The following is a 24,535-nucleotide window of genomic DNA, read 5'->3' on the forward strand; positions in this document are numbered from 1 at the left end:
AGTGAGATTTTTCTCAGGAGATGTTGGGTGTTCAGCCCTTGCTGGTTACCCTTTATATCCTGACCCCTAACTAACATGGGCACATTCTCCCTGAAATTATTCAGATCTGCCTCTCTTCAGCTAGAGATATGTAAAATTACGAGTGGAGAATGGCATGTTTGATCTGCAATGACTTCTGTGCAATGTGCTTAAAAAATATAGTTGACATCTTTGGGAATTCCCAGATACTAATTTCTGTGTGTCCTTGCTGTAATTGTGCCTTTGCTTGTCACACTCTCTGTTCTGTTGCTGACAACTGCAGGAGTTCCCGAGGACCCAGACGTGGCTGGCTCTCGTGGGTACCAACTGTAATACATTTCTAGCTGGGTGGAACATTGCTCTGGACATGTCTTCTGAGCTTGGCTTGAGTCTTTTTCATTGGTTTTGTATTCATGTAGCCCCTGTGTGTTTAGGCCTGATCGGTCCAGGCATACCAGTGCAGAGTGAAGGATCCGTATTTCATTCAATTTACTGGGAAGAGCTTATTTTAAACATGACTTGAGGGCACATTAGCTCATGGACCTTGAAAAAAGGGACTTGTAGCGTCAGATTATGTCTACCTTAACCCATTTGCACACATGCAGTAATCTATCTCTCATGTAGGGTTTTGAACACAGATAAGCCACTTTCTGCGGTATCAACGTGAAGACTTCTGCCTGGTCGCTTGTCAAACTGGGTTTTCACTGGTTTTTGGAGGGGAAGGGACTCTGGTTTAAACAGTGCCTAGCGAGAGCACTGTTCCTGTTTGGAGAGTACGGATGCTCCTGAGGCTGCTCTCCGGCCCAAAGGTGAGCACTAAGGTGTTCAGCAGGGTGAAGTGCCAGCTGGTAGGATCCATTCCCCGCTCCCTCAGCCGCCGTGGGTGCCACCTCTAGTGAGCTGCACCAGAAGGGGAGACCGGAGGCTGCTGCGGGCCGGCTCCTGCTGCCGGGGGGCCTGGGGGGGCGGTGCTGCCGCACGGCCTGCCAGCAGCCGGAGGGCGAGCCAGCGGGCTTGTGAGCTTCTTGCTGTTTGCATTAAAATGGCGACGACGTGTGAGTGCCTTTAAGGTAGATGAAGGGGACTGCCGGAAAAGCCCGGGCGGGGGGAGGCCTTTGGCCCTGCACTAGCAGGTTGGGCGTTCCCGGGAACGGACCCAAGAGTCGGCAGTGCCTCACAGCCGCGAGCGGGGGGGCCCTAAAATGCGCCCGCGAGATGCGCCGTTTTTCAGTCGTGCTCCCGGTTTTTGGCTGGGCTTCCGTCTCGCTCAGGCGGCGCTGCAGCAAGCGCTGCAGCTGCCGGGGCCCAGGCGCCGCCTCCCGCCCGCCCAGCGCGACGGGGAACCCCCCATCCTGGCCTGGCCGCGGGCCGGCCGCGCCGCGGGGCCATGGAGCTGCAGCGGCGGCGGGCTGCTGGCGGTCAGCGAGGAGCTGGGTGAAGGCCGAGCTGGCGGCTCTGAAGTTCCTCAGCCTGGAGCACATCCCCATGAGGAAGCTGGAAGCCATCCGGGAGCCCAAAGCCTTCTTCGAAGTGCTGCAGGAGAAAGACATGATGGAGGCGGGGAACCTGTCCTTCCTGAAGGAGCTGCTCTACCGGATCAATCGGATTGACCTCCTGGGTGTCCACCTGGACTCCAGCCGAGCGGAGATGGAGAGGGAGCTTCAGATCCCGGGGCAGGTGACCGGGTGTCGGCCTACAGGTGAGCGGCGGGCGGGCGGCCCGGGCCCCCGCGCTCTGCGGCCGGCTGTCTGGGCGCCGGGCCGCGGCTTGGAAGCGCGCAGGCAGCCTCACAGGGGGCTCGGGCTCGGGCACGGGCCGAGCTGGAAGTTTTCGGCCCGGCGGGAGGGAGGAAGCTGAGGCCGTGCCTTGCCGAACTGAGGAGCCCCGAAGGCCTCGGGGCCCCTCACGGTCAACCTTCGTTCTCCAACTCCGGAGAGTCTCGGCATGGTTTTAATTTTAGGAAACCTTGAGATACTTCTAACTGCAGTGGAAAATGGTTTCACTTCAGGCTGTCTTGGGACTAATGGCCCCCCATTTAAAAGGAAAAGAAAGGGGATATGTGCGGGAGGGACGGGCCACGACACGATCTGACAGAGGAGGTGTTCAGTAGTGTGGCGTTAAGTTGTGCTGAGGGAGGCGCGCTGAAACAGCATCCTGCACTTCTCTTACTAGGTACCTGCTCTTCCAGCTATCAGAAGACATCACTGAAAATGAACTGAAGTCTTTCAAGTTTCTTTTGGGGAACGAATTGCCAAAATGCAGGCTAAACCCGAAGACTGTAAGAATTTATTTAACCCCCCCCCCTTTTTTTTTTTTTTAACGACTATTATAGTCTATAGGGGCATTTGGGTTGCATTTGGGAATGTTTGGCGTTTGGGAATGAGTGTCACTCTTCTTATGGTGTCATTCATTTTTGGTGAAATACTATAATGAAAAGGGTGCACCTTGAAAGGGGCATTCCGGTGCATGTGGGACTTGCCTGTGCTAGTGTTATCCGTAGGTTTTGCAGCAGTGTCACAGCCCAGAGAGCATGGGCCAGCCCCACACCAGGTGCAGAGGCCTTCATGTGCAAGCACTGTATAGGACTTGGGGGACTCAGTGGTTCTGATCAGTGGAAGACTGATGAGCACATTTACTCATCTTGCCCAGCTGTTTTTCTTTTGACTGCTTTCTAAGCCATTATCAAACACAGAAAGTCGCCCACTGTGGCTATTAGTTTGTGCTTTTGTTCTTTTCATTTCCAAACTCAGAGAATACAGATCTAAGCAGCACATCCTTATCCAGGCCAAGGTCCAAGAGCTTGGAGTTTACAAAGTCTTGCGGGAGATCCAGCTGCTCTTCAGCTATCTGCTGGGTGCTTTGTTCTGTCTAATGAAAACTCTTGTAGCGTTTTCTCTCTTTTCTTACAGGAGAACTGTGACCATCTAGTGGTAGCTATTCTAATAAATCCTTGGGGTGACCACTGCGCTCAGCCACTCAGTCATGGGCTCCTGTCCCTTGAGTCCCCTTTTGCCTCAGAGAAATCTCTATACCGTATTTGCACACTTATACCCATTTTCACCATCGCTCAAGATGGTTGCTCCAGTGATTCTTGTGTTTCAGTTAAGTGTGAAAGATAGCCACTGGAAGTCAAATGAATGAAAGCAATCATTAAAAATGACATTATATATTCCTGTATGATCACCTCTAGATCTCTTGGATTAGATCTTACTAGGTCTCAGCATCTTTGAGCTGCAGAAGGGAAACGAGTGTGTTTCGAGAACTGACAGTACTTGCAGGTTTTGTTGAACGGTTTAATTGGCTCAGCTGAGGTCTCAACTGAGCAACCAGTCAGCTGCGCTGACTCTGACGGTCGCATGTGCTGTCAGCACATTAAGCTTAGGCGTATGCACACATGCTGCAGTTTCCCTCCCGGTCGCAGCACGGAGGTGCCCTAAGAGCAAACTACCTTTCTTTCTGATTACCCAGACAATGCTCGACATTTTCACCGAGATGGAGAAGAAAGGGCTATTGGGAGAAGAAAACCTAAGTATCCTGAAGAGTCTCTGTGCAGAAATTAACATCGTCCTGTTGAAGAGAATTGAAGAGTATGAATTAAACGTATTTGGTAAACCAAACCAAACAAGCCTCTTTCCCGTAGTAACTCTTGTAGTGGCACATAGGTATCATACAGGACTAATAATGAATGCTTTTCAGGTGAAGAAGAGATGCTTATCACAGAGGAACAGAGGGTAGCACAGGAGGCCCCAAAGGTAATTGAAACACTGCGGGGGGAAAAAATATTTGGATTTTTCACTCTTCACCTTTTGGACTCTCCACACCACTTGCATCTCACTTCTTTACACAGCACTTCTCTATAAAAGTGATCAAGTATTCAGTTACTTACTAACTGATCACAATACATTTTGCTCCCTTCTGGTTATTTGGTGGTTTATAGCTAACAGGAATAGCTGTTCAACCACAATTCAGTGTTTTCAGAGAACAGTTCTAACCCCAGGGGGTACTTGTGGAGATGGAGAATAAGAACAGAGGTGCTCTGCTTTCTCTAGTGCTACATTCTGTATTTAAATCTTTTTGTCTGTATTCAGCCCATGCCAGATGGCTGGCGCCATCTGTGGCACCCGATTCTCCTGGCAGCTGGAATGAATCTTCCCAGGTAAGTCGGTTTGTTTATTAGAAACATCATCATTTTGTCTTAGAAGGGATCATCCTCTGTGAGGTGAACAGTTATTTATAAGCCCAACTGTTAAAAGCACTGTCTAGAAGAAGAAAAATTTGCCACTGTAACATCCTTTATTCTGAAGTTAAGTCACAGGCAGCAGCTGCTGCAATGTTAAAACTTCAGAAACGTTTGCAAGGGTAGCAAGATGGCCAATTTTTATTATACCAGGAAATACACAGTTGGCACCATGGCTGGTGTGGAGAAGTTGCTGAACGCAACACGGTGTGGATCTGGGGTGGGGTGCTGTTGTGCTGTGCACGGATTCCCAAGGCAGTGGGGCAGTGCATTGCCAGGCCCTGGGAGCAAAGCTGTGTAGGGAGAGCTGCCTAAGGAGAAAGCCAGCTCCCTCATTATCCTGCTGTGCCACTTGCAAAGGCTGAGAAGCACCTGGAGGAGACTGCAGGAGAAAAGAAACCAATAGTGTTTCTTTTCAACAGCTTGAAGCTTACAAAATGACTAGCCGACCCCGTGGAGTGTGCTTGATCCTGAATAATCACGATTTTTCAAAAGCCAGGAGAGCACTGCCAGAACCCAAAACCATGAAGGATCGGAATGGGACAGATGTGGATGCAGGTACAGTGAACATTAAAGACGAGTTTGCATCTCTTCAAAAACAGAAAACTCATTTCTTTTCTGTACTAAGGTCTGAATTTCAAACTTCCCTTTCTAGGGTACTTTTGTTGTAGTGGGTGAGTAGGCTCTGTTTCCTGTGTTGACAATCTCTAATCAACTGATCAGGTTCTTACTGATTAGAACAATTCACTAGCATTCTGCTGTTTTACTGAGTTTACTGCAACCTTAAGCAGCAACCTCAGTCTGGACTTCACAAGCTAGGCTAGCTTTATATCAGCCTTATGCATACTACTTGTAAAATATGCAGAATCAGAAATAGATTTTCTACTGAACCGGAACAGGGTGTTAGTTGTTTAACATCCAACTTAAAAAAAAAAAATTTAAAAAAAAGGGTGGGGTGAGGGTGGGTCAGGGAGGACACTGGAATTTAGGGACTCTGTTACCTTGCTATTCAGGGTCCCTGATTTTAGCAGGCTGTCCTACAGCAGGAGCAGCATAGCTCCTTGCAGGTTCTAGGGTCTGTGAAATGCCTGTATTTACATTATCTATGCCAAGAGATAAAATCCGATAACGGACCTTCCTTGATTTAATCGAACAACTTAATTCAAGATTCAGTGCAAGGTTTCCTTCCCTTCCTCTGTGGGTACTACCCAAATGGGTAGTGCCCCCTCTCCTCTTGGGTAAAGCAACCGCACTGTTCAACACCTTTTGTGAGATGAAGGGACTAGCTGTGAAGTGGGTGGGGGAAAGAAATACAGTTCTCTTAAGAGAGGCAATACCAAACAGCAAGATTGCAAGGAAGCCTATTAATGAGAGCGAAGGGAACTCAGCAGAGATACCATTAGTGATTAGACTACTAGATTATTTTCAGAGCAGGAATGTAACTATCTGGATAGTGGCATAGCAGGATTTGAAAAGAATAAGATCGTTTAGAAATGCAATTTGCAATTGCAGAGTCCGCAACTTTCATATAATGAAATGGCTCCAATTCCTCTTCTGTTTACTTCCCAGCGGCTCTGAGAAGAGTCTTTAGCAAGCTTCAGTTCACAATAGCGGAACATAGAGACCTCACCGCAGAGGAAATCCGTAAGACTGTGAACATCTACCAGCGCGAAGACCACAAGGACAAAGACTGTTTTGTTTGCTGTATCCTGTCTCATGGGAAAAGAGGCATTATATATGGCGTTGATGGGCAGGAAGTACCTATCCAGGAACTGACCACTTCTTTCACTGGGCAGAATTGCCACTCACTCGCAGGAAAACCAAAAGTTTTTTTGTTCAGGCCTGCCAAGGTGATGCTTGCCAGAAAGGTGTAACCATTGAAAACAGATTCTGGAGAGGCAAGATTGTTCTGTAGAAACAAATGCAAGATTTCAACTTGACTGCATCCCTGCAGAGGCAGACTTCCTCCTGGGCATGGCTACCCTGCAAGATTATGTTTCCTACAGAAGCCCAAGGCAGGGGACCTGGTACATACAGGCATTGGCCAGCACTGGAGTACAGCTGTCCTCGGTAACTTTGATTCCATAAGCCTGCTTTTTGGCAACGCCTGTATTTTCCTTCTGAATGACAGGAGTTTGATTTGGGTGCAGAGGTAGATGATATGCAGTGAGACTGCTTGCTCAGAATGAAAACATTAGTGTGGGACAGAGCAACACCATGCAGATTGTTCAGAGCACCTTGCTAACTACTTTGAAGCCTGTTCCAAACAGGAGCCATTAGCACTGAGTGTAGATCAAGATACATGAGAATATGGTAATTTTTCTGATGTTAACTGCCTCCCTAATACAAAACATGTGTGTGTTTTCACAGAGGAGAAGATATTCTCACCATCCTGACAGCAGTGAATCGAGAGGTGAGCAGAAAGAGTGCAAGCCGAATGCAGAGAAGCAGATGCCACAGCCCAGTTTCACACTGAGGAAAAAGCTCATCTTTCCTGTCAACTAAATGGAGGGAACCTGCATGGCAGAGGGAGCTGCAGCAGTCTGGAACTGGCTGGTATCAGCTAGAAATTGGAAGATGTAACAGACATTTGGTGTCTGCTCTTGCCACAAGAGCAAACATTTTTATCGAAAATAGAGCTGAGGAGCAAAAGCCTTAAGAAATCTGTGTTAATGTGTGTGACACTTTATACTTGAAAGCATCTCTGAACTGGTCTCCAATTTGTGGTTTGCTAGCTAAAATACGCTCTGTTTCCTCTATCAGCAGTACTGCATTGCAGTTGCTTTAGTAAGGTATTGTTCCAGTGCAGATTTAAAAGACCACTGTTAACAAAGCCTTGTGTATTAATGCCCAACTAACTTTTGCAAAGTAAAGACAGGGGGGATGCCACAAATTTATAGGATATAATCAGCTCACATCAGTATGGTTTGTAGTAACAGATGTCCCCATCACTTAAAACTATTCATTTTTAGCATCTTGGTACACCTCAAGGAAAAGACAAGCACTTGTCCTCTGTTGCCCTCAGCAGAATGTGGCTGCACTTGCATTTCAGAGTATCCTTTACACAGGATAGTCTTAATGAAATCAGTTGCTCAGGTACTGCTTCGTGATTGAAGATGTCCAGTTGCTGTGTGGAATCAGACTCCACAATCTTACCAGATTGTAAAGTAGGTATGTTTTTTCAGCGCTGGGCAGCAGCAGGGGTAGTCCCACCAAAGCATGCATGCCAGGGGCAACAACTTGGCTCAATTTATATAATCAAATGTTGCACATACATAAGATTTCCAAATACACCTATACATATTCATAACCTCGCCCTGCTTCATATTAAAATTCGTTCCAAGAAGTAATTTCCATAAGTCCCTCCCAACTGCGCTTGCGTAGTGCCTGGTGGTGGTGGTTGGGTTGGGGTCCTGGGGATGAAGGCTTGGTAGTCTCCCTCACTATGAACTTTTACTTTCTCTCTTCATGCAGACTCAGTTGTTCCCTTGGTCTGTTCCAAACTATAGAGTTGGTTTTAGCTAGTTCTCATCACAAAACTGTCCTTCAGGAGGAGCTGTAGACTCCTTGCTTCAGTTAATTTACACAATAGTTAGTAAACAAAGCATTATTTATCAACAACAATCTAGGTAATCGTTAAGCAATTAGACCTACTAAAACTTATTTAACACCTTCCCTCACGGTTACCCTGTGTTCACTTACTTTGCTGATGTTTGAGACTTGAGTCTCAGTTCTAAGCACAGTAAAAGAAGTCATCACTAGGTAGGTACCCAGCTCCTTAAAAACGTTTTTCTATGGCCCTCTGTGATGAGTGTGCACACAGAAGGGGAGTTTAAGGAAGCCCTGAGTAGAAACTAAAGCTTTGTTAGTTTCTCTGGTTGTTTTGAATGAGGTGCTCGCTCTGTTACATCCTTGTTATGGCTTTCAGCATAGGTGATTATTTAACTAAACAGACAGATCTTTACTGGAATGATTTTAACAGCCCAAGGCCTTCCCTGGACTCCTGTGCTGAATACTTTTTCTCTATTTGGTACCAGTTGTGTGTCCCCAAAGGTAAGGGCAGAGGGATTACAGACTGTGAGAATTACTAGAGTCCTAACAAGTAGCAGACGCAGCAAGCAGAGACAGAAATGGGCAAATATGTGCTTCCAGATTCTAGGAGAAATTTTCCAAGATAGCTGATGGTCGTTTAGCGGTTCATTGTGAAACCCTCCGGAGCGGTCGTGCTGAGCCCTGGCGCTGCGCCTGCGCGGTGGCGCGTACCCAGTCGGCGCTGCCCGCCGTATATAACGGCACCGCGATCCCGCGCTGCCTGCGGGGCGGTGCCGCGGCGCCCGCTGCTGCCTCCCGGTACGGAGGCGCCGCTGCCGTCCCCCGAGCACGCTGCCAGAGCGCACTGGGCACGGGAGTACGGAATTACAGCACGGCTGCAGCCCCGGGACAAACGCAGCCGTGTTTCGTAATACGCATACCTAGGCACAGACCCGCCCCGAGGCCTCAAACCGGGTCTGCGCATGCGCTGCCCTCAGCGTGCCAGAGGGCCTCCCGCGCATGCGCAACAGCAGGTTGCGTAATACACATGCGTATCCCGAAAACCCGCCCTTTGGCGTCAGGCCGATGGAGCGCTGCTGCCACCTAGCGAAAACAAATGGGCACTGCAGCCAATCTCTCTAACATAGACTGCAAAGTTTATTATAGGAATGGAATCAATAATGGAATTCTTCCCAAGGCCCATTAAGAAGTTGTCTGGCTTCACATCTCGGTGGATGAAGTTCTTAGAGTGAATGTATTCAATTCAATTCAACTAGTCTAGATAAAGAGAAAAAAAAATCACTCAAGAGAGACATTTTTTTCCTTACAAAACCACTAGCAACATTGTCTTAACGATAAAAGAGGCAATGAAATTTTTATTGTAAAATGTAAGGGCATCAGAGAGAACATAATTCGATAGACAATACATAAACCTCTCCAGCTCTTTCCCCATGTCTATTTTACATTTGTTTCCAAAAACTTTCTCGGGTGAGTTTCTTCTGTCTTTGAGCAGTGCAACAGATGGTTTGCAAACAGCACAAGTCTGGTTTCTAAAAATCAATTAAGACTTTGTAATCACTTTAGATGGGGCACTTTGTATTTAAGAGAAACAAAACCAATTTTGAGTCTTTTCTTTAATGATACAGGCCTATTCACCTCTAAATTACAGAAACAACGTATTTGGTTCTGATCTCTCCAGGAATTTTAATATTCCAACATACTGCGCCGTCAAGATCAACAAAGCAGTTTCCTACCATTTGGTCAGTGAGTAATAGGACTGTCTCGAGACTAAATTTCCTTGAACAAAACCTGAAGAGATCTTCAAGACTCGGTCCAAACGGCTCCATCACCATTACATTGTAGTCCCCTTCAGCTCCACACCACTTAATTGTGGGAACACACACTAGAGAAAAAGAAACAGTTTATTCAGTATAACAATTTGATTTATATACAAATCTTCAAGGCTTCTAAGATGAATTCTAAGAGGGTCATGACTGTGAATGTTTGTACTTACAGTGAAGCTCAATATTCTATGCACCTTCAGCCAAGAAAAAGGTGAAAAACTCACCATCGCCGAACATTTCATCATCTGTAAGCTGCCCATTCTTAGCATAAAGGACTCCAAATTTAAAATTCACAGGTCCCTGACAAATAAAACCAAATATTATAGGATAAATAGACAATCAAACAAAAGACCTAAAATAATGTTTCCTCTAAGGACTTTTATATACATCTTTTGTATATGTCCTACACACAGGAATATACACTTCATACCAGCTCCATGACATGCTCAAGTAGCAGATACCTAGTAATTTACTTTTGATCATAGATTATGAATTTTATGATATACGAAGTTGATCATCTATTAACATGATATATTATGCCAGTGCTTAAAATAATTTTTGATCTCATATGTTGCACAGAAATGCTACATTTTTTTTCTGCAATAAGCAATTGATATCTAAGTTGTTATAAGTCACTAAGTAAGTGCTAGGAGTGAAAAGTTTACATTTACCTCTTGCTCTTCAAGAGCCAACAAATCCTGTAAACAAAAAAATATCTTTAGCACACTGGTACTGAAGACAGCACAAACCCCCCTGTAATGTACTCGTATATTTGTTTAATTTCGAAGTAGCCAGTTAACTGATAAAGACAGCTTATTTTGTAGCTGTAACCCTACTCATCATTATTATCCTGCTACCGAAAGAAACAAACCACTAGCATTTATACATAATGACTTATTTTTCCAGAAAATAATAATAAGCCACAACGAAACAAAAAAAAGAAGTCACCTCCTACCTTTTGTAGCTCAGGATGAAAAATTTCCCTCGGGCTCTTCCCAAATTTGTCAAGACTCACAGCACTGAAATGCAAACGAAATACTGCTTTATAGGAGAGCAAGTATACGTTTCAACATTAAACTGTTAACTGGTTGTAGTTAGAACCGATTTAAAAAAGAATTGTTCAAAGAGCCTTGCTTATGTGGAATTTTTTGTGGAAGAGCCATTTATTTCCCACAATACTAACCTCTAAGACTTCCTAAACTTCTTTTGGATTTTAAAAACAGAAAAAAACTAGGACCCTGCATGGAGATCAGGTTTAAATGTACTGTATTTACTTATAAAGCACAGAATTTTATTCCATCATCCTTCACTTTGGCTTTATACATAATCGTTGTGAGCATTTTAGGAAGACTCAATAACCTATTCTATTTCATAAGCTTCTATCTCTTTTAAAATAATTCAAGGCATGTCAAATGAAAATGAGCCGTTCAGCATCAAGCTCACACCCCAAAGATCCACAAGCAAGATCAGCTGCCTCAATCAACAGAAATACCTAATTTATAGCATTTCTTCCTAACTCATGTTTCTACATGACTATTATTTTTGCCCATTTTTTCCCTAGCATGAATTTCTGGAGCTGTGCAGCATGCCATGGGGTGCCAAATGCAGTCTGTCTGAGGCACACTGAGCTGACATAGAGGTCACATCTGATGCACCTTTCCATCATTGCTTATGCTAGGCCACCATGCGGACAGGATTTCCCATAGTTCCCTTTGAAAGCAATTAAAATGCTAAAATTAATTTACAAAAAAGCAGGTTTATCATGTAACTGAAATTCTTTGAGATAGTCTGTACCTAGACTCATGCTGGCTGTGAACAGGGTGAAACGGCAAAGGACTATCAACCAGGCCCAAGGGAAGGCTCAAAGGCTGTAAGAACTAAAGAATAGTCAGGGAAGGGATCTTAGTCCAAGCCCAAGTGGGCAAAAGGAGATGACATTAGTCCTGCTGCCTGCAGGTGTGTGGGAAAATCACCTTGAGGGGGGGGGGAATTTGAGAAAATTGCATCCTAACAGAAGCGTAGTATTATGGAAAGCTTTTTTAGGGTAAAATACAGCTATGGCCTTCAGGATGGTTGGCATGCACAGAATCCATATCACTAGAGTTCCCTAAGCAACACCTCTTGGCAGCTCAGCACACGCTGATAGCAGTGACGGAGGATGCGAATAAGGCAAAAAGCAAACCCCTCAAAGCCCAGAACCATTTTCAGGAACACAGGAGTTAAGCCTAAAATTGGTTGAAAGCTGCCTCCTACCTCTTCCCCCGCCACCTTTCCCCCTTCAACATCAGCACATTTCCTTGTGATCCCTTTTCACAAAAAGACTGAGGCCTGTGGTATCAGCTTGGTATTGAAGCACCACGATGCGCCTGATGGCTACATGCTCTCTTAGAAGGCTGACAGCTTCTCCGCACACAACAGCCGAGGCTTCCAGTCTCTCTGGCCTTGCCATGCCCTGTGAAACGTGAGGAAGGCAAAGACCGATAACATCTCGGCGGGTCAGGAGGAAGTCAAGTTGCACTACATTTAGAGCCCAACGCATTACCCAAAGGAATTACCACAACTGAACAAGAGGCAGGAACGATCGGTAGACAGGCAGATAACATGCACGGCAGTAATAGTCAGACTTAAGTCTTAGGGTTAAGTCTTTAAGTTAAGTCTTAACATTAAATCTTAAGGTTGAGTCTTAGGCTTAAGTCTTAGGGATAAGTCTTAAGGCTAATAATTTAGGTTAAGTCTTCAGGTTGAGTCTTAGGGTTAGTTCTTTAGGTTAAGACTTATGGTAAGTCTCAAGGTTAAGTCTTAGGGATAAGTCTTAATGTTAAGTCTTAGGGTTAAGTCTTAGAGGTTAGAATCTTAGGGTTAAGTCCTAAGGTTGGGTTTTAGGGTTAAGTCTTAGGGTTAAATCTTAGGGTTAAGTCTTTAGGTTAAGGCTTAAGGTTAAGTCTTAAGGTTGAGTCTCTAGGATTAGACTTAAGGTTAAGTTTTAGGGTTATGACTTAGGGTTAAGTCTTAAGGTTGAGTCTTAGGGTTAAGTCTTAAGGTTAAGTCCTAAAGTCAAGTCTTAAGGTTGAGCCTTAAGTTTAAGTCATAGGGTTAAGTCTTAGTGTTAGGTCTTTTGGTTAAGCCTTAGAGGTAAGTTAAAACATTAAGTCTTAGGGTTAAGTCCTCAGTTTAAGTCTTAAGGATAAGTCTTAAAGCAGAGTCTTAAGGTTAAGACTTAGGGTTAAGTCTTAAGGTTGAGTCTTAGGGTTAAGTCTTAGGGTGAAATCTTAGGGTGAAGTCCTAAGGTTAAGTCTTAAGGTTCAGTTCTAAGAGTTAAGTCTTATGGTTAAGTCTTAAGGTTGAGTCTTAAGGTTGAGTCTTTGAATTAAGTCCTAGGGTTAAGTCTTAGAGTTAAGTCTTAAGGTTAAGTCTTGAGGTTGAGTCTTAGGGTTAAGTCTTAAGGTTAAGTCTCAGGGATATGTCTTAGGGATAAGTCTTTAGGTTAAGTCTTAAGGTTAAGTATTAAGGTTGAGTCTTAAGGTCAAGTCTCAAGGTTGAGTCTTAGAGATAAGCCTTAAGGTTGAGTCTTAGGGTTAGGTTTTTGGGATAAGTCTTAAGGTTAAGTCTTAGGGTTAATCTTTAGGTTAAGTCTTAAAGGTAGAGTCTTAAGGTTGAGTCTTAGGGTGAACAATTAGGGTTAAGTCTTACAGTAAAGTCTTACATTTAAGACATTGGATTAAGTCTCAAGGTTAAGTCTTAGGTTTAAGTCCTTAGTTTAAGTCTTAAGGTTAAGTCTTAAAGCTGAGTCTTAAAGATTAAGTCTTAGGGTTAAGTCTTAACGTTGAGCTTTAGGGTTAAGTCTTAGGGTTATGTTTTAGAGTTAAGTCTTAGGGCTAAGTCTTAGGTTAAGTTGAAAGGTTGAATCTTAGGGTAAAGTCTTAGGGATAAGTCCTATGTTTAAGTCTTAAGGGTAAGTCTCAAGGTTAAGTCTTAGAATAAAGTCCTAGGGTTATGGCCTTAGTTTAAGTCTTAAGGTTAAGTATTAAAGTTGTGTCTTAGGGTTAAGTCTTAGAATTAAGTTTTAGGGTTAGGTCTTAAGGTTAAAACTTATGGTTAAGTCTCAACGTTAAGTCTTAGGGATAAGCCTTAAGGTTAAGTCTTAGGTTAAGTCTTAAGGTTAGGTCTTTGGGTTAAGTCTTAAGGTTAAGTCTTAGGGATAAGCCTTAAGGTTAAGTCTTTAGGTTAAGTTTTAGTATTAGGTCATAGGGTTAAGTCGTAGAGTTAAGTCTTAAGGTTAAGGCTTAATGTTGTGTATTAGGGTTAATCTTTAAGTTAAGTCTTTTAAGTTGAGTCTTAGGGTGAAGTCTTAGGGTTAAGTGTTACAGTTAAGACATTGGATTAAATCTCAAGGTTAAGTCTTAAGGCTGAGCCTTAGGGTTGAGTCTTAGGGTTAAGTCTTAGAGGTTGAGTTTTAGGGTTAGGTCTTAAGGTTGAGTCTTAGGGCTAAGTCTTAGGGTTAAGTCTTTAGGTTAAGTCTTAGAATAAAGTCCTAGGGTTAAGGCCTTAGTTTAAGTCTTAAAGTTAAGTATTAAAGTTGAGTCTTAGGGTTAAGTCTTAAGGTTGAGTCTTAGGGTAAAGTCTTAGGATTAGGTCTTAAGGTTAAGACTTATGGTTAAGTCTCAACGTTAAGTCTTAGGGATAAACCATAAGGTTAAATCTTAGGGTTAAGTCTTAGGGTTAGGTCTTTGGGTTAAGTCTGAAGGTTAATTCTTAGGGTTAATCTTTAGGTTAAGTCTTAAGGTAGAGTCTTAAGGTTGAGACTTAGGGAGAAGTCTTAGGGTTAAGTCTTACAGTTAACTTTTAAAGTTGAGTCATTTTATTAAGTCTCAAGGTTAAGTCTTATGTTTAAGTCCTTAGTTTAACTCTTAAGGTTAAGTCTTAAAACTGAGTCTTGAGATTAAGTCTTAGGGTTAAGTCTTAACATTGAGTCTTAGGGTTAAGTCTTAGGGATATGCTTTAAAGTTAATTCTTAGGGTTAAATCTTAAGGTTGAGCCTTAGCATTAAGTCTTAGGGTTAAGTCTTAAGGTTGAGCCTTAAGGTTAAGTCTTAAGGTTAAGTCTTAGGGTTAATCGTTAGGTTAAGTCTTAAAGATAGAGTCTTAAGGTTGAGTCTTAGGGTGAACAATTAGGATTAAGTTTTACAGTTAAGTCTTAAATTTAAGACATTGGATTAAGTCTCAAGGTTAAGTCTTAGGGTTTAGTCTTAGGTTTAAGTCCTTAGTTTAACTCTTAAGGTTAATTCTTTAAGCTGAGTCTTAAAGGTTAAGTCTTAGGGTTAAGTCTTAATGTTGAGTCTTCGGGTTAAGTCTTAGGGTTATGTTTTAGAGTTAAGTCCTAGGGTTAATTCTTAGGTTTAAGTCTTTAGACTAAAACTTAGGGTTAAGTCTTAAGGTAGAGTCTCTAGGGTTAAGTCTTAGCACTAATCCTTAAGGTTAAGTCTTAGGGTTTAGTCTTATGTTTAAGTCCTTAGTTTAACTCTTAAGGTTAAGTCTTTAAGCTGAGTCTTAAAGTCTTGGGGTTAAGTCTTAACGTTGAGTCTTTGGGTTAAGTCTTCTGGTTAAGTCTTTGGGTTAAAGTCTTAGGGTTATGTTTTATAGTTATATCTTAGGGTTAATTCTTAGGGTTAAGTTTTAGGTTTAAGTCTTTAGATTAAGATTTAGGGTTAAGTCTTAAGGTTAAGACTTAAGGTTGAGTCTTAGGGTTAAGTCTTAGAGATAATCCTTAAGGTTAAGTCTTAATGTTGTGTCTTAGGGTTAATCTTTAGGTTAGGTCTTAAGGTAGAGTCTTAAGGTGGAGTCTTAGTGTGAAGTCTTAGGGTTAAGTCTTACAGTTAAGTCTAAAAGTTAAGACATTGGATTAAGTCTCAAGGTTAAGTCTTAGGGTTCAGTCTCAGGTTTAAGTCCTTAGTTTAACTCTTAAGGTTAAGTCTTAAAGCTGAGTCTTAAGATTAAGTCTTAGGGTTAAATCTTAGGGTTATGTTTTAGAGTTAAGTCTTAGGGTTAAGTCTTTAGATTAAGACTTAGGGCTAATTCTTAAGGTTGAGTCTTAGGGTTAAGTCTTAGAGGTTGAGTCTTAGGGCTAAGTCGCAAGGGTTTAGTCTTTAGGTTGTCTTAAGGTTGAGTCTTCGAATAAAGTCCTAGTGTTAAGGCCCTAGTTTACGTCTTAAGGTTAAGTATTAAAGTTGAGTCTTAGGGTTAAGTTTTAAGGCTGAGTCTTAGGGTTAAGTCTTAGGATTAAGTTTTAGGCTTAGGTCTTAAGGTTAAGACTTATGGTTAAGTCTCAAAATTAAGTCTTAGGATAAGCCTTAAGGTTAAATCTTAGGGTTATGTCTTTGGGTTAAGTCTCAAGGTTGTCTTAGGGTTAATCTTTAGGTAAAGTCTTAGGGTAGAGTCTTAAGTTTAAGTCTTAGGGTGTTAAGTCTGACAGTTAAGTCATTGGATGAAGTCTCAAGGTTAAGTCTCAATGATAAACCTTAGGGTTAAGTCTTAGGGTTAAGTCTTACAGTTAAGTCTTAAAGTTAAGTCATTGGATTAAGTCTCAATGTTAAGTCTTAGGTTTAAGTCCTTAGTTTAACTATTAAGGTTAAGTCTTAAAGCTGCAAGTCTTAGGGTTAAGTCTTAACATTGAGTCTTAGGGTTAAGTCTTAGGTTTAAGTCTTTAGATTAAGACTTAGGGTTAAGTCTTAAGTTTAAGTCTTAGGGTTGAGTCTAAAGGTTGGTTCTTAGGGTTAAGTCTTAGGGATAAGTCTTAAGGTTACATCTTAGGGTTAAATCTCAAGGTTATATATTAGAGTTAAGTCTTAGGGTTAATTTTTAGGGTTAAGTCTTAGGTTTAAGTATTTAGATTAAGACTTAAGGTTACGTATTAAGGTTAATTCTTAAGGTTGAGTCTTAGGGTATGTCTTAGTATTAAGTCTTGGGGTTAAGTCTTAAGTTTGTGTCTTAGCGTTAAGTCTTAGGGCTAAATCTTAGGGTTAGGTCTTAAGGTTAAAACTTATGGTTAATTCTATGGGGTTAATCTATAGGTTAAGTCTTAAGGTAGAGTCTTAAGGTTGAGTCTTAGGGTGAAGTCCTAGAGTTAAGTCTTACAGTTAAGTGTTAAAGTTAAGTCATTGGATTAAGTCTCAAGGTTAAACTTTAGGATTTAGTCTTAGGGTTACATCTTAAAGTTAAGTCTTAGGGTTAAGTCTTACAGTTAAGTATTTAGGTTAAGTCATTGCATTAAGTCTCAAGGTTAAGTCTTAGGTTTAAGTCCTTAGTTTAACTCTTACGGTTAAGTCTTAAAGCTGAGTCTTAGATTAAGTCTTAGGGTTAAATTTTAATGTTGAGTCTTCGGGTTAAGTCTTAGGATTAAGTTTTAGGATTAAGTCTTTGGTTTATGTTTTAGAGTTAAGTCTTAAAGTTAATTCTTAGGGTTAAGTCTTAGTTTTAAGTCTTTAGATTAAGACTTAGGGTTAAGTCTTAAAGTTAAGTCTTAAGGTAGAGTCTTAAGGTTGAGTCTTAGGGTGAAGTCTTAGGGTTAAGTCTTACAGTTAAATCTTAAAGTTAAGTCATTGGATTAAGTCTCTACGTTAAGTCTTAGGGTTATGCTTTATAGTTAAGTCTTAGGGTTAATTCTTTGGGTTAAGTTTTAGGTTTAAGTCTTTAGATTAGGACTTAGGGTTAAGTCTTAAGGTTAAGTCTTAGGGTTAGTTCTTTAAGGTTGAGTCTTAGGGTTAAGTCTTAGGGCTAAATCGTAGGGTTAAGTCTTTAGGTTAAGTCTTAAGGTTGAGTCTTAGGGTTAGGTCTTAGGGTTAAGTCTTTGGGTAAAGCCTTAAAGGTTGAGCCTTAAGTTTAAGTCATAGGGTTAAGTCTTAGGGTTCAGTCTTAGGGTTAAGTCTTAAGGTTAAGTGTTAGGGTTAAGTCTTAGGGCTAAGTCTTAGGGTTAAGTCTTAGGTTTAAGACTTATGATTAAGTCTAAAGGGTTAAATTTAAGGGTTAAGACTTAGAGCTAAGTCTTACTTTCAGGTCTTAGGGTTAAGTCTTAGCGTTAAGTCTTATGGATAGGTCTAAATGGTTAGGTCTTAGGGTTAATTCTTAAGATTAAGTCTTAGGGTTAGATCTTTAGGTTAGGTCTTAGGGTTTAGTCTTAGGGTTAAATCTTAGGGTTAAGTTTTATGGTTGAGTCTTAGGGATAAGTCTTAGGGTTAAGTCTTAGGGCTAAATCTTAGGATAGAGACTTAAGGTTGAGTCTTAAGGTTAAATCTTAAAGATAAGTCTTAGGGTTAATTCTCAGGGTTAAGTCTAAACGTTATATCTTTAAGTTTGAGCCTTAAGGTTAAGTCTTAAGGTTAAATCTTAGGTTTAAGTCTTAAAGGTTGAGTCTTAGGGTTAAGTCTTAGGCATATAGTCTTAGGTCTCAGTCTTAAGGTTAAGTCTTAAATTAAAGTCTTAAGGTTAAGTCCTAGGGTTAAGTCTTAGTGTTAAGTCTTAGGGTAAAGTCTTAACATTAAGTTTTAAATTTAAGTCTTAGGGTTAAGTCTCAGGGTTAAGTCTTAGGTTAATACTTAGTGGTAAGTCTTAGGGTTATGTTTTAAGGTTAAGTCTTAGGGTGAAGTCTCGGTGTTGAGTCTTAGGGTTAGGTCCTAAATTTAAGTCTTAGGGTTAAGACTTAAGGTTAAGTCTTAAGGCTGAGTCTTAGGGTTAAGTCTTAGGTTACTATTATTACCGGGAACAGAGGTATATTTCTCAAGTTCTTGCAACTTAGTCTTCTGCAAGATTGATCGATAGATAGATAGTCAGACGGACAGAAAAATTATGCAATAGCTGCCGTAAATGGTTCAGAGATTTGTTTCCATCAGGGTAGGGCGCAGAACTTCCTACAGTGGTTATCTACTTCCTCATGCAGCCAAGAACTCCATCGTGTTTGCCATCACTGCTACCAGTTGCTCTGTTCCTTGCTTCTTTGGGCAACTTTGGAGCCTTTGCTGTGGAAACAGGCTGGTGTGATGAAATTTAGCACATAGGAATACTTCATGGTTTGCTGGCTCTTCAGCAGGGGTTTCCTTCCTCCACTCCCTGCCCAGCTCCACCCCTGTTCTCTTCATTCCTCTGTCCCTCTCCTGTCCCTCTCCTGCCACCACACCGCCCCATCTCACCCCCCTCTGCTGCTCGAAATATTAAGGGAACTAGACCTGTATTGAAAAAAGTGGGGTTTCTCTTTCCTCTCCTGAGGATTTACCACCCAGAGCAGGCTCAGGTTCTGATCCTGCCAACTGCTCCCCAGCGCCTGGATGCTTGCTCTGGGAAACAAGGACAGCTGCTCTAATTCTTTTGCAGGCACAATCTTTGTTTAAATTCTAGTTGAAATGAAATGAACAGCTGCCATCAGTCCCACCTGTGGCACAGAGAGACACCTGTGTTTCATGCACATGTCTGCACAGAAACACACACAGAGGGAAAAAAGCCCAGAACCGCTTTGTGCAAGGAAGTACGTAAACTCTCCCTATCAGCATTGCTGCTTTGAGCAATTGAATTGTTCTACAGTCAACTGACAAGCCGACACGCTGCCCATCAAATGAGAACCAGAATGTATGCCATTTGCAAGATGGCGCAGCAATAAGCTTTCGACCACTTTCCAGCAAGATCATGTCAAGCAAGGTGGTGTACTCATGGATTTTCTCCTCTGCAAAGCCATGAAGAAAACATGAACCGCACTCCCCAAAGGCAAAGGAGCAAACTGAGGGAGAGCAGCTCATCGGCGCCTTTCAGAGCTTCAACAGTCTGGAGAAATGGGAAAAAACCCCATACAAAGAGAAACAGCAGCCAAGAAGCACTTTTATAAAATGCATATTGGGGCCTGTTCCAGATCTCAGAATGACTTTCAGTATTGCTTTGCATGACTATTAGACCAAGGCCTAAAGTGGAGTGATAGCTTCTGCTTGCCGGGGCATGAGAAGATCACTCAAATGAGCGACACAGTAACAAGCAAACACCAAAGGCAACAGCGGAGCTTACCATTTCCCTCCACTGGCGACCGGCTGTGCAGTAAACCAGCTTAACCAGCCTCCCTAAGGATGGCTCTAAAGTCACTGAAAAGGAAAAAAAGAAGGTAAGTGCTTAGCCTGGAATGCAAAGGCACCATCTTGGCTCCCAGGCAGGTGGCACTGATGGCCCAGCAGGGTCATGTCCCCACGTTCCAGGAAAGATAAAAAAAGTGCAGGACGTGTTTGTGGGGTGGGTTTGATGCATCCTTTCCGTTTGGTGAAAGCCTGAGGAAGGACGTACCCCACGGTAGGACCGGTGGCACTTTAGACCTGAGGTTTAAAAAGTGCTGCACATCAGTGACACTCCCCAAGCTGCTTTCACCACCAAACAATAAAAGATTTGCTTTCTCCAGTATGGTGGGAATGATGCCATAAAGTCGGTCATGGAGAGAAACCCTCTAAGCCTTGCTTGCAAGTTTCAGAAGGCAGGCATTCTTTATGGCAGTGCTGGGAGCACGGGGGAATGTTTCCTCTGAGCGTGCTCACCCAGTTCCTCGAGGGCACGCACTATGGACAGCAGAGCACTTGCACACTCATAGCGCATTACACATGCATTTTCAGTCAGGCACGGGATGGGTTACAAGTTTCTTGCTTTAATACAAATGAGCACACACCCTCAGACAGCACTGCTGAGGTTTTTTACTAGCTCCCCATGCTCCCCAAGCGGGGCCTTGCCCTCTCTCGGGGGGCTATCTGAGTCAGAGGTCACGATCTCCCCCCACAACAATTACCTTTGTCCGACTTCCAACCAACGTTCTGCGGATCGCAGCACTCTATCGGCTTGTCTCCTCCTGTGGCCACAACGTCCTCACCCAGAGGCTCTTTCTGCATCACTGAAGAGAGCGGAGATCTTTTCCCCATCCATGCTTTATTCCCCATCCTTCCCAAGGCTGACTCCCTGGATGAGAGGTCCCTTAATTCGTCACTTCTAACAGCTTTAGAGAGTCAGCTTGGCCTAACCTTTGTGCGCAGGTGTGTTTAACGTAGAGCTAAACACCAAATCAGTGTGGTAACTGGGGAGCTCAGACATCTTGTCCCTTTGCCGAGCCAGCAGCCTTCCCTTAACAGAATCCCTGGACACAAACGTATATACAGTGGAATCTATACAGTGGCATCAAACGTCCGCCCAGACACCACATCCGTCCCTAAAATCCTTCCCCCCAAACAACCCTGAAAGACTTCCCTTGACCCCCTCCTCCACCCTGGCTGTTCCTGAAATCATCCCCCACCTCCACCTCCCCGCCCTGTCCCTAAAACCTTTTCCCCCAGACCCTGGTCCAGCCCTCCCCACCCTCGGTCCGTCCCTAAAATCCTTCCCCCAATCCCCCGGTTCTTCCCTAAAGGCCTCCATTAACCCCCCGTCCGTCCCTAAAACCCTTCCCCCAGGCCCCCCAATCTGGTCTCTAAATAACACACACACCCTCAACCCCCCCCACGCCCCCACCCCCGGTTTATCAATACACACACCCCCACCTCCCCCCACCCCCCACCCCCCACACACCCACTCCCACAAACACACATCCTTGCCCCACCCCCACACACCCCGCTCCATCCCTAAACACCTTCATCCATTCCCACCCGTCCGTCCCTAAACCCCTTCCCCCCGCCCCCTCCCCTGCCCCCGTCCCTCTGTCCCTGGCACGGCCCAACTGCCCAGCACCACCAGACCACTCTGGCCCAAACACCGTAAGGCAATGGTTCCCACCTGCCAATAGCAAGTCGAGGAACATTTTTTCTCCTTAAATAGAGAGAGTTTTACTTCATACGATGCCGACTACGCCAAATTATGTTTTGCTGACTGACTGGATACACAGCAAAGCTGAACTCTACATCAAATATAATCAAACCTATCAAATATATCAAATGATGGAATATATCAAACGCAGTTTCTTATATTACAATAAAAGAAAATAGCATGCAATATGATAAAAGGAACCAGTAGCAGTTACTGTGAGCAATATGATAAAAGAGCAACAGAAGCGAAGCATCCAATTGTTATTCCAAAGTGTTAACATGCCTAAGGAAAGGAGACATCACCAATTCCCACCCCAATTCCCTTCGGCTGGGAGCCCCCTTGCAGCTGGTGCCAGGAGTCTCTCGGGAGCTGGGAAATTCCCCTGGAGAAGGTGCCAGGAAGGAATTCTCTTGCTGCTTCCCACCGTGCATGGTAGCCATGTGAGGCACAGCGCAAGGGTTCTGCTCCCTGCTTTCTGTGGTGAGAAAATTGACACAGCACTTTAGAACTCATACAGAAGCAAAAAACATGGCTTGGGAAAGTGCAGGGCTGCTCCCCTGGAGAGGGTTCCAGGCAGGAATTCTCTTGCTGCTTCTCACCCTGCCCTGGCAGCCATGTGAGGCACAGCACAAATGTGCTGCTCCCTGCTTTCTGTGCTGAGAAAACTGACCTCTTTTCAGTGGCAATAATGCACAGCCCAAAAAACTCACCTTGACAAAGTGCAGCAGTGCTCCCTGGAGAAGATGCCAGGCAGGAATTCTCTTGCTGCTTCTCACCCTGCCCGGGCAGCCATGTGAGGTCCAGCACAAAAGTTCTGCTCCCTGCTTTCTGTGGTGAGAAAATTGACGAAAACCTTGTGCACTCATGCAGAACCAGAGCTCACCATGTCCAAGTGCAGCACTGCTCCCCTGGAGAAGGTGCCAGGCAGGAATTCTCTTGCTGCTTCTCACCCTGCCCTGGCAGCCATGTGAGGCACAGCACTAAAGTGCTGCTCCCTGCTTTCTGTGGTGAGAAAATTGACCCATCATGATTGCACTCGTAGAAAGACAAAAAAACACTCCTTGGGAAAGTGCAGCAGTGTGATGTATGAATTCACTAAGCCTTGTAGTTAAAATATAACGAATATAAGAAATATATCGTCATGAAGCTAGTAGTTGCACAACAAAAGCTGCTGTGAAATTCTCTGTACAGCCCTGTACCAAGCTAAGAACTTATATTTACTCAAAGAATGTAGGTATGGTAATTAGGTCATGTAACCATAGTCTGAAAGAAATAATTAATGAAATAATTAATGAAAGGAGTCTGTTTCTCTTTCTTTAACTTCCTCTAACAAGGGGCCTGTTTATAAGTTATCTAGAGGGAGTGACTAAAAGAAACAAGCAGAAGAAACAAATGGTCGACAAGGACATAAATTAAATCAATCTGGCGACCCAGATGGGACACCTCTCTGCCAGGCTGTAGGACCCGCTGGGGATAGGACTCCCTAGGGTACCCCCGGGATTTCCCAGAGGGACTCCTTGACTCAACGGATCACTGTGGTGGCAGACAAGGACCCCATTGCTGTAAGTGACGGTATTCTTTATTTTGGTTTGTTTGTTTGTTTGGTAGACTGGTCATTTGGAACTGCCCGTAAGTCAAAAGTTAAACTTCTGCAGGGTGGTGTATACTTTTGTGGCTAGCACCTTAAGTATACGTTTGGTTTTGTTGGCATTCAGTTGCTGTTTGGTTGGCATTTAATTGCTGTTTGGTTGGCATTCAATTGCCGTTTGGAGCCTGGCAAGTTCACCTATAGGGCTCGTTTGGTACGGTCTCGCTTATTACCGTTTTCTGACTTATTGGGTGTGGAAATTTGACTCTGATTATCGTTAGTGTGATTTCGGCTATATTCTTGGTAATTTTGCTTATTACGGTTTTCTGACTTACTGAGTGTGGACATTTGACTCTATTGTTAGTGTGATTTTGGCTATATTCTTGGTAATCTGGCTTTTTACGGTTTTCTGGGTCTGGGACTTCATCTAGACATGCAGTAGCCATTTTTTTTATCACACAAATGATCCGTGTATGCCTTTGAACATGCACATGCGCAATTTTAAAGCCCCACGGAATGTGTTGGAAAAATCTGTAAAGACCGCGCATGCGAAATCCCTATAGTCTAGCCATGATAGTGACGCATGTAATAAAAAAGGAATGTGTTAAGAAACTATAGTGTTTATAGTTCATTTAAATAATATTGGTTTTTATTATTAAGTGAAACATATAGCTGTAAGTGTTGGTTTTAGGTTTTGTTTTTGTAGGTTATTATTATATGTATTACCCAACCCTTTGGATTTATTTTGAAACCGTGTGTTTGACGCAAAGTAACTTCAATGAACCATTTGACAATCAGTAAAAAACAAATAACAACTTAGTAGCAAACATGAACTAGAAATTGAATAACAGAATAACAGTCCAGCAAAGTCTCATGTAATGTGAAAACAGACTTCTTCACTCGTGAATCCAGTATTTCTCTTCACGAAGTGATGAACAGAAAAGAACAAGCCACTTGGATCCACTATTCAAGAGTAAAGAAAACTCCTGAGAAATCATGGGCCGTCACCCTGGCAGGACCCACAGGACTACGATTCTTCAGGTCATAATTATAGTCAGATGTTTGCCAAATTTGTACTTAACTCTATGGAATAAGAATGTACATTTATCCCTGGTACAAGGCATACCTCAGGCTCTGAATAAAACTGATTGTTGGATATGTACACATATGCCTGAATATGGAGAAAAGGGTATATCATTGATTGGAATTCCATTACCTAGGAATAAATCTTGGGAAAGACTGTGGGAAAATACCTCTTGGAGTATTGAAAATGATGAAATTTTGAAATTAGAGATAAATAGTCCTAAGGTGCAGGAGTCATACTATACGTGTGTTCAGAGATGTAATCCACCCAAAGGATTGGGAAACATGGACCGTAACCCTGTGACCTATGTAGGAATTCAAACTTCTTGTAATACAACTTTAAATATTGGTATCTCGATTTCTGTTAACTCCACAGCTTGGCCAGTGCCAGAAGGAAGAGGATGGTACTGGCTGTGTAATGATACGGCCCAAA

The 24,535-nt window shown here is 43.1% G+C and overlaps 2 protein-coding genes across 4 annotated transcripts; one reads left to right on the forward strand and one right to left on the reverse strand.

Moving 5' to 3' along the window:
* The first annotated feature begins 1,036 nt into the window (after positions 1 to 1,036).
* Positions 1,037 to 6,815, forward strand: LOC119152544 (caspase-8-like). The gene is given in 14 exon segments (XM_037397979.1): positions 1,037 to 1,457; positions 1,459 to 1,698; positions 1,701 to 1,717; positions 2,191 to 2,296; positions 3,487 to 3,625; positions 3,715 to 3,747; positions 3,750 to 3,770; positions 4,107 to 4,174; positions 4,678 to 4,813; positions 5,825 to 6,079; positions 6,082 to 6,143; positions 6,146 to 6,303; positions 6,305 to 6,325; positions 6,626 to 6,815. Coding segments are annotated over 14 exon segments (1,599 nt in total). The 5' UTR covers positions 1,037 to 1,220; the 3' UTR covers positions 6,732 to 6,815.
* Positions 6,816 to 8,942: 2,127 nt separating this feature from the next.
* LOC119152906 (casein kinase I-like) lies at positions 8,943 to 24,156 on the reverse strand. Of its 3 annotated transcripts, XM_037398688.1 has the most exons (7): positions 12,192 to 12,272; positions 11,884 to 12,062; positions 10,586 to 10,649; positions 10,302 to 10,328; positions 9,855 to 9,930; positions 9,541 to 9,689; positions 8,943 to 9,064 (listed from the first exon to the last, which is right to left on the reverse strand). In XM_037398688.1, the coding sequence occupies exons 2-7, from the start codon at positions 11,913 to 11,915 to the stop codon at positions 9,056 to 9,058; spliced, it is 357 nt and encodes a 118-aa protein (XP_037254585.1). In that variant the 5' UTR covers positions 11,916 to 12,062; positions 12,192 to 12,272; the 3' UTR covers positions 8,943 to 9,055. The 3 variants fall into 3 exon arrangements, 2 of the variants coding, with proteins under 2 accessions (XP_037254585.1, XP_037254584.1); XM_037398687.1 differs by lacking the exons at positions 8,943 to 9,064; positions 10,302 to 10,328 and having other exon boundaries at positions 9,143 to 9,689; positions 12,192 to 12,273; XR_005105972.1 differs by lacking the exons at positions 8,943 to 9,064; positions 10,302 to 10,328; positions 10,586 to 10,649; positions 11,884 to 12,062; positions 12,192 to 12,272 and adding an exon at positions 24,146 to 24,156 and having other exon boundaries at positions 9,143 to 9,689; positions 9,855 to 10,091.
* Between the last annotated feature and the right edge of the window lie 379 nt (positions 24,157 to 24,535).

Source organism: Falco rusticolus, chromosome 8 (genome assembly GCF_015220075.1).
Source record: "Falco rusticolus isolate bFalRus1 chromosome 8, bFalRus1.pri, whole genome shotgun sequence".
In the NCBI taxonomy this organism is placed as follows: Eukaryota; Metazoa; Chordata; class Aves; order Falconiformes; family Falconidae; genus Falco; species Falco rusticolus.